This window comes from Chenopodium quinoa, unplaced genomic scaffold (genome assembly GCF_001683475.1).
Source record: "Chenopodium quinoa cultivar QQ74 unplaced genomic scaffold, ASM168347v1, whole genome shotgun sequence".
Taxonomy (NCBI): Eukaryota; Viridiplantae; Streptophyta; class Magnoliopsida; order Caryophyllales; family Amaranthaceae; genus Chenopodium; species Chenopodium quinoa.
The window spans coordinates 4,794,541-4,802,799 of record NW_018744626.1 but is presented as its reverse complement, the minus strand read 5'-3'; the positions used below and the strand labels follow the sequence as shown (position 1 = coordinate 4,802,799).

Here is an 8,259-nt window from a genome sequence, read left to right as displayed (position 1 = left end):
CACTCGGCCAAAAGTCATGTCCATAACCTGGTCATTAGGTACACATCAGCTAAAACCCCATACAAGAGGATAGATATCCTCCTTGATATTTATGCTCTTAAATGGACAACCAATGAGGATGCTCTAATGTTTTATCAATTTTGTACTATTTTCTAGATGAAACATATACAAATAGCTCAAGGAATGCTGATTAATTCGCTTTCTAACAATGTCATTTAAGATATTAATTCTAAAAAAAAAAAAAAACAATGTCATTTAAGAGTTTGAAATTAACTATTTACTTCTCTTTCATAAGCAAGAGAGACGTAAATGGTTAGGAAAAAGTCAGTTTCAGTGAGCTACTAGTAACACTGCCAGCTATTGGCCTGTGAAAATGCAAGTCCATGAGATACAACTCCGAAGTGAACTGATAGTCTCAGAAACTCTGGGCTGCCCTAAGCTCCTTGAAGCTAGGACAACCAATACCGCTAACTATTGGGTAAAAAAATAAGAAGATGGCCAACAATATGCACAGAGATCTACTCAAAACCTTCGTATTGACAAATGATGTGGTTTCAGGACACTAGTGTCGAACTGTTAGACCGGGTTTTTAATCTGGAGGATGTGGTGTGCACAACTCATTACACCCCTTTCAAACACTCCATCATAAAGCTAAGTTGATGGCAACAAAGCTTGTCAACAATTTTTACATCAAATTTGAAACAAGCAAACAAATGTGTCTCTACTTCCTGTATTTCTGAACTCAAACAGATTTGCCATTGTTTACAGCACAGATCACTTATATTATCAACAAATTATGGAAATATGTAATATCTGTATAAGCTAAGATTCAGCAACTATGCACTAAACAAATCTAGCAAAAATTAGCCTCAAAAGATCTTTACATATAACTACTTAAAGCTGTCATGAACTTAGTATGTGCTTGCATCATAATATGACAGAAGAGCATATATATCTATTTACACATTCAACTTTCAGGTCCACTTCCTCCAGATAGACACAGATGCAAAAAGTTCAGACACTATGAGTACCAGATTTGAAGGAGATGCCTTCAGAACAGACAACTTGGTAAGGTGATAATGCCACGGTAAGCTCACTTCAGGTAGTAGAAAAGCATTTTTTTCCATCCGAATTAGGCCTCCATTGAAGTTTTAAAGGTCATTATTTCAGAGATCAACAAAAGAAATGAGCTACAATGATTCCAAAGACATTCTCGACTGCATATAAGGCAGCACATTCACAGGCTTCTGCCAGTTGGAAGATACAGAGTCTGTGAATGTAGTAGATTCCTGGAAACTGAAATTGGGTCTGCAAATGCCTCTTCCCAACTGACCTTGAAAGAAAACTTTGCATCAGATTCTGCAAAGTAGCAAACCGCAGAAATTAAAAATTGATTATTGATTACCTAAATATAGCAGCACTACCATGCACAAGGTCGAGTGGTAGACGTGCAAGGAGGATATACTACAGCTATACAAATTACTCAGCTTCTAGACAAATTGGCCATGATACAAATACTTTGTTATGGAAACGTCATACACTATAGTGTGAGAAATCATAGGTTTAATCTCAATGGTTGCAACATACATTCTAGGACAGCCAGATTTGAATAAGCAATGTGTTGGCATTAAGGAATGACTATAATATCAAGAAAAGTGATTTCTTACAGGCAAGGTCCCTTTATCTCTATTGGTGCAAGATCGGTGACAAGATGAAGCTTGATTATGTAATAATAATATATTGAATAAACGAAAAAACAATTAGGAAGTTATATTGCATATATGATATATCTGATGGCTGATGCAGTTCACCTAATAAATGATATACTTAACTGAAGACTGCCAAACATGCAAAAGTGCCTAAATCCAAAAAACTTTGTGCAATCTATCATTGATCCAAACAAGGTAATTGGAGTTTGAGTTTCTTTAAACTCGCAGAGAAATTGAAGGAAGATATACCATCTTCAAATTCCTGTCCATTTTTTTCTTCTCATATTTACTATTAGAATGCTCACACGTGTTTACCAAACCCCCTTTTCAAGTTAGCAAGCGAGACAGCAGAGTAAAAAGTTTCATACATCCTATTAATGAAGAAATTTTCTGCAGATTTAACATACAGCAACTGCTTTAGAAAAAGCAGGTAGCATCTAGATACTTTTGTCACTGAATTAATTGAGAATATGTATGCTCTGCTACAATGAATGCTCTGAAAAGAAAACTATCTATTACATTGAACCATCTTGTTCGGTGAATATTGTTTACATTTACCCTAAGGATGCAACACCTTAAAAGCAGAAGAAATCCTTACACTGAATTCCTCGAATCAGCATTTGTACAGGGCAGCAACAGCTGAACTCTGACTTCGGATTTATATTATCCCAATCAATCATAATCAAGTATGACACTGATGATGCTAGATTGTTCTGCAGATTCTCACTTCTCAAATATTATAAACTTACACAGGCACACAGCTATGTTACCCGATTTGATTGTCAAGATATTATGGAATAGTACTCCTGGCCTGCAGAAAAATTCCACCCTCTATAGGTTAATTAGCTCCTCACTTGTATCATGATGATTGTCATCATATCTGATTTCATTTGAGAGTCTATTTAGCATCTCATATATCGAAGTGGTATGTATATCACCAGCCATGAATTCATGAATTACTTCGTTTATCTGCACCCAACTCCTGCTGTTATCATTTTTTGAGCTTGTCTCAATCATATTCTTCCATATAGCCACCTCTCCCCATCTTCTGGCAGTGGCATAATTATTTGACATTGGGACAAGATACTCAATTTTCTCCAGGTCAGGCTTCATTATGAGTTTCTGAGCTGCATAGGAAACAATGTCAGGATTCCTGTGAATCATACATCCACAAAGAAGTGCACCCCAAACTATATCATTGGCCTCCATAAGAATAGTCTCTATAAGCCTTTGTGCTTCTTCCAAGAATCCTGCTCGACTCAAAAGACCAACCAGACAACCATAATGCTCGATGCTGGGGCTAATTGCCCATTTTTCTTCCATTTCATTGAAATATCGACACCCCTTTTCAACATATCCTCCATGGCTACAGGCCGAAAGAACCCCCAAAAGTGTTCTGGCATCAGGCTTTACTTCATCTGAATTTTGCATCCATTCAAAAACCTCTAAAGCTTTCTTAGCAAATCCATGCTTACAATATCCCATGATCATGGTTGTCCATGAAACTATGGTTCTACATGGCATTTCTTCAAAGATCCTACATGCATCTTCTATCACTCCACAATTAGCATACATATGAATGAGGGCATTGTGTAAACGTACACAACTGTCTCGTGTCCTCCCATCAAATGCCTTATTAACATAAGAATGAATCCATTTCCCGGTGCTTAAGTCCCCTAACTCAGCACATACTGACAAAACTACAGTTAGTGACGCCTGATCCAATTCCAAACCTGTTCTTCTCATCTCTTGAAACAACAATAAAGCATGCCTATACCATCCATTTCGAGCACACCCCGAAAGCATTGTAGTCCAAGAAACAAGATTCCTCACTGGCATCCCATCAAAGATTCTGACCGCCCCATCAAAATCTCCACACCTGATATGCCCTGAAAGCAATGAATTCCAAGTTACAGGATTATTTTCATCAGACATTTCCTCAAAAACCTTATAAGCATTCACAAGACCAACTTCATCTCCCAACCCCAAGTACAAATTGATCAAATTGGTCCTAACAAAACTATTTGAGTAATACCCATTTGACAAAACGCTCCCATGAATCTGTTCTCCCTCTCTGAACATCAAAGATTGCGCGCAAGCACTTGCAAGATTAGAATATGTGTATTCATCAGGCACTAATCCTTCTTCATACAACATTCTGCAATATAATTCCACTGATTGTTGTGGTGTGTCACTAAGTGCATAACCTCTAATCATTTGATTACAAACAGTGGTTGATGGGCTAGGCATTTCCTCGAACACCTTGCAAGCATTCCGGAAATACCCATAAGTTGTATAAAGTGAGATCAGCTTAACAATGAGGAAATTTTTATGGGAAAACCCATTGATGAGAATTTGAGTGTGGATTTGGGTTAACTGTTTTATGGAGTTACAGGTTTTAAGGAGAGAGAAAATGTGTTTTTGGTGAGCTCTTAAGTTGATTTTAATGGCGGGAATAGCTTCTGCAACAAACATTTTGAATTCACAGTCAATACAGAGTAGCTCTTGAACTCTTAGATACTTAGATATCTCCCTAAAGAGATGTCTCCTAAGAGACTTTCCTAAACTTCTAAAATAGAGATAGACTTGGCAATATTGACTCGTACTAATACTCCGTAATTATTATCTAATCCAATTGTCTAAACTATACAAAATTAGGAATAATAGACGGGTCAAAACTCAACTTAAAATTTTGTCCAAAACACGGGTTAAGTTTTATCCAAGCTATATTGACATTGGAATTCATACTTGTATATTAAATGGAAAATGATACTCTCTCTGTTCTTTTTTGTTTATTACATTATAAAGGTTTTTTTAAAAAAAATATTTGGTTACAAGAAATTCTGGGGGTGAAAAGAGTAATGTTATTGTAGTAATTTTGACTTAGTGATAGTAAAAGTGTGATTTGATAATACAACTAAAAACAAATTAGGCAAATTTAAAGGGATGCAAACTTTAAGAGACCAATGGAGTACTAATTAGTGATTAATAAGGTAGGAAATGATATCAAGTTTAACTAAATTAGAAGGAAAACGCTACTACGGAGTAATTGTTAAACACATAAATGCATAATATACATACATGTAATACCTAAGATAAATTATTTTGTTTTTTAATACCTAAGATAATTAATTATGCATAAATGCATAATATTATACTACTACGTATTATATAACAAAAATTTTATTAAATGGCATCTTATAACTTAAAGGTTGGGTATTTAATCCCTAGTACTCTATTTGTCTAAATGTCTAATAGAGGTAATTTGGGGAATGAATCCCTATACACTCAAAGTATTTAGCTTTGCTAACTTGGTTGATTTGTAATATACTTTTTTTTTTTTTTTTTTGAGAGAATATACTTAAAGAAAAGGGAGAAAGTGAAATTGTTTAATTGTCAAATTCATCATAAAAACAATTAGCCATTCCAATGAATTGAATTCAAAATACATAGAAGTAAAGAACTAACCCTTAATTTAACCATTAAAGCAAGACCTCATTACTATCCCGAAGACGGTAATTTCTAAACAAATCACTTTAGAACTAAGGTAAACCAACAAATCACATTTACACACTAGTTAGTGATGAGTGTGTTGGAAGTTCTTGATATAAAATAAGAGAGTTGGGAAAAAAACAAGAGAGAGAAAAACAAATGAAAGGGAAAAATCCCACATTGGTTGGGGGGAAAGCTTTTTCCTTGTTTTTATATTGTAGTGTCTTGGTACTACTTAGTTGAGTGAGTGGGAGGTAAGTGTTACTCCACACACACACGCGCGCCGAGCCGGCCTCGAGTCTCGGAAAATACGATGCGCGGGCGTGGGTCCTTGTTAAACAGAATATTCTTTTTAATTCCTTGTTTCTTGCTTCCGTTGTTGATTGGCTGAATCAATCTGGTCGTTTTCTTAGCCAAATTCGTCCCTCGTTTTATGCTTCTGGCCTCCCTTCTACTGCCTATATATACTCGTTGCATTTTCCAGTCAGAATACACAACACAATCAGTCTTCTCTCTTCTCTAAAAAATTATCTAAACACGAGTTCTTTCTGTTCTGTTTTTTGGGCAAATATTCTGAGTTCCAGTCGGGTTTGTGAGTGCACATAAACTCCGGCGTCGTGCTTATTCTGGAGGCCGATCGTTTCTAGTCTACTGCACCGGGAGGTAGAGCGCAATCGTCTTTTAGGTCAGTGGTTCTCCACGACGCGGCTATTGTCAGTTTGGTTCACGCATCAAGAGATAAGTAATTTCTGTTTTATTACTTGGTATAACATAATGATGATAAGGTAGGTCCCAAGATGACTAAATAAAGGCACTAAAAGCTAATCCAACCCAGTCTCTCGATTCTTCTATACGTTCTAGTACATCACTACTATATCAAACCATGTTCCTACTCAACATTATTATGTACTAGACTACTAGTATATTGTATTCTCATCTCTGATCTCTCACAAGCATTTCATCAAACACATAGTGAGCAATGTCACTAATCCCCAGAAACAACTCCAACAATCCAACCCCTTTCACCCCATTTTCCCAAAACTTCTGGGATCACTTCTTCTCCCATGATTTCCTCTCCAACCCTTCACAAACTTCCCACTCTCCCCTTTTCTCTCTCCTCCTCGCACAGTCCCATACTCGGAACTCGCCGTCGAAACCTCCGGCGACGTCAGAACCCGGCTGGAATGCAAGGAGATCCCTGAAGCGCACTTGATTGTAGCGGAATTGGCCGGAGTTGAGAAGCACGAGGTGGAAGTTGCGGCGGAAGATGGCGGGTTTGTTAAGATATGCGCCGTTGATGGGAGGTTCTCGTGGCGGTTGAGGTTGCCGGAGGATGCGAAGGTTGAGTTGATGAGCTTCTCAATTGAGAATGGTGTGTTGACTGTTGTGGTTCCGAAGTTTGTAAGGGAAATGATGTGGGATTGGGAGAGAGGCGATCATGATGGAGGGCGTGAGCGTGATGTTAGGGTCGTTGAAATTACGGGCGAAGATGAATAATCCGGATACGAGTCAGTTTTGTCACCGGACTAGTTAAAGAGTTTATGGGAGTTACTTTGATGTTAGGACTTGGGAGTAAATGTTTAAGATGTTTTTTTTTTTTTTTGGTGAAGAAATGTTTAAGATGTTGAATGTGAATGTTTGTACTCTCGTTATTTTGTGTGTAGTGTATAGGCTTGTATTTACAAATGTTATGTGTGTTGACTTTAGTTAAAAGGTGGATTATGTGAGTGTTATGAATAATATGGAGTACTCTGTAGTATTTATGATTGTTGTGTACTTGTGTGGTATTAGTTTTTTTTTTTTTTTTTTTTTTTTTTTTTTTTTTTTTGAGGGGATGTGTGGTATTAGTTTTAGATTTGCTAAAAGATTATGGAATAAATTTTATGTTGTTTTCACCCTAAAAAAATAAAAATTGTGTTGTTTAAGAGGTTACTTATACCTTACCCAATTTTGTACTCTGGTAGGTGTGTTTTGTTGTATTGTCATGCCAAAATATAGCCAAACCTACTTTGAGCTTGCTCCCATGAAATATGTTCTCTGACATTATCATCCCAACACTCATTAGTCATTACTCCCTTAGATATGTCTCTAAATTTAGCCATCCCGGCGGACCATTATATTAAATGAAGGGATTAAGATAATGTTCACTTCATCTTAAAAAAGTAATATTCAAGTAAAATAAGTTCATTTTAATAAAAATAAGGCAAGTTCACTTTACCTTACAAAAATAATACTCCCTCCGTTTTTAAATACTTGTTCCACTTTCTTTTTTCGGCTGTTTATAAATACTTGCTCCAATGCTCCATATCCTTATTTGGAAATGTTTTACAATATTTAACTAGGTTAGTCCCGTGCGATGCACGGTTTTATCAAAATATATAACGATAATTATATCATTTTTAGCTTTTGTTTCGGTTGAAAACAATGGGACCTTGCCGAAGGTCCACTAAAATGGAGAAGACTGGATTCGATCCAAGCTGTGTTGGGCCGAAGGTTTCCTGCACAGTGAACACACGTAAACTAGCCTCGGGGGTGTTTCCGAGGAAGGCCCCTCCGATGCTAAAGTCAGTACAATGTGTAAAAAGGAAGACACTATGCAAGAGAGTTTGTAGCTTGAGGCTTTTGTGGAGTATTTCTCAATGCAAGAATGAGCATATGAGTTGGAATAATCCGTGTATGAGATAATGTATGTGATGATGCATGTGTTGTTGTGTCTCGTATGTGATGTTATGAGATGTCTTATGTAAGAATATGACTCTCCCCTTGAATGTGTTAATATGAGGGCTTTTATACCTCATCATATTTGGAGAGGTTGGGCTTTAGCCCAATTGGCTTACTTTGTGGGCTGACTTTTGACTTTTGAGCAATTGGAGAGTTGAACCTTGACCTTGGGCTTTTAATTGGATCATTTAGTGCTCAGGCCCAATTTTGACTAAATTGGACCCAAACAACTTGCCCCCCAGACCCGATTCGGAAGAATGACGGGTCGGGTTTGATTTAACTCAGAAAAGGAGGGAAGTAAATGATTTAATTGATCCAAAAATTTGAATTTAAACCG

At 36.8% G+C, this 8,259-nt stretch overlaps 1 protein-coding gene and 1 pseudogene across 1 annotated transcript; one reads left to right on the top strand and one right to left on the bottom strand.

The window, feature by feature from the left end:
* Positions 1 to 2,313: 2,313 nt before the first annotated feature.
* Positions 2,314 to 4,210, bottom strand: LOC110700805 (pentatricopeptide repeat-containing protein At2g20540-like). Its single transcript, XM_021878397.1, has one exon. It carries the CDS (start codon positions 4,182 to 4,184, stop codon positions 2,541 to 2,543), a length of 1,644 nt encoding a protein of 547 aa, XP_021734089.1. The 5' UTR covers positions 4,185 to 4,210; the 3' UTR covers positions 2,314 to 2,540.
* Positions 4,211 to 5,069: 859 nt separating this feature from the next.
* On the top strand, positions 5,070 to 6,971 carry LOC110700626 (annotated as a pseudogene).
* The last annotated feature ends 1,288 nt before the right edge of the window (positions 6,972 to 8,259 follow it).

Bases quoted from the DNA above. Each gene is read 5' to 3' on its own strand.
- LOC110700805 (XM_021878397.1), bottom strand. From the start codon at position 4,184: ATGTTTGTTGCAGAAGCTATTCCCGCCATTAAAATCAACTTAAGAGCT.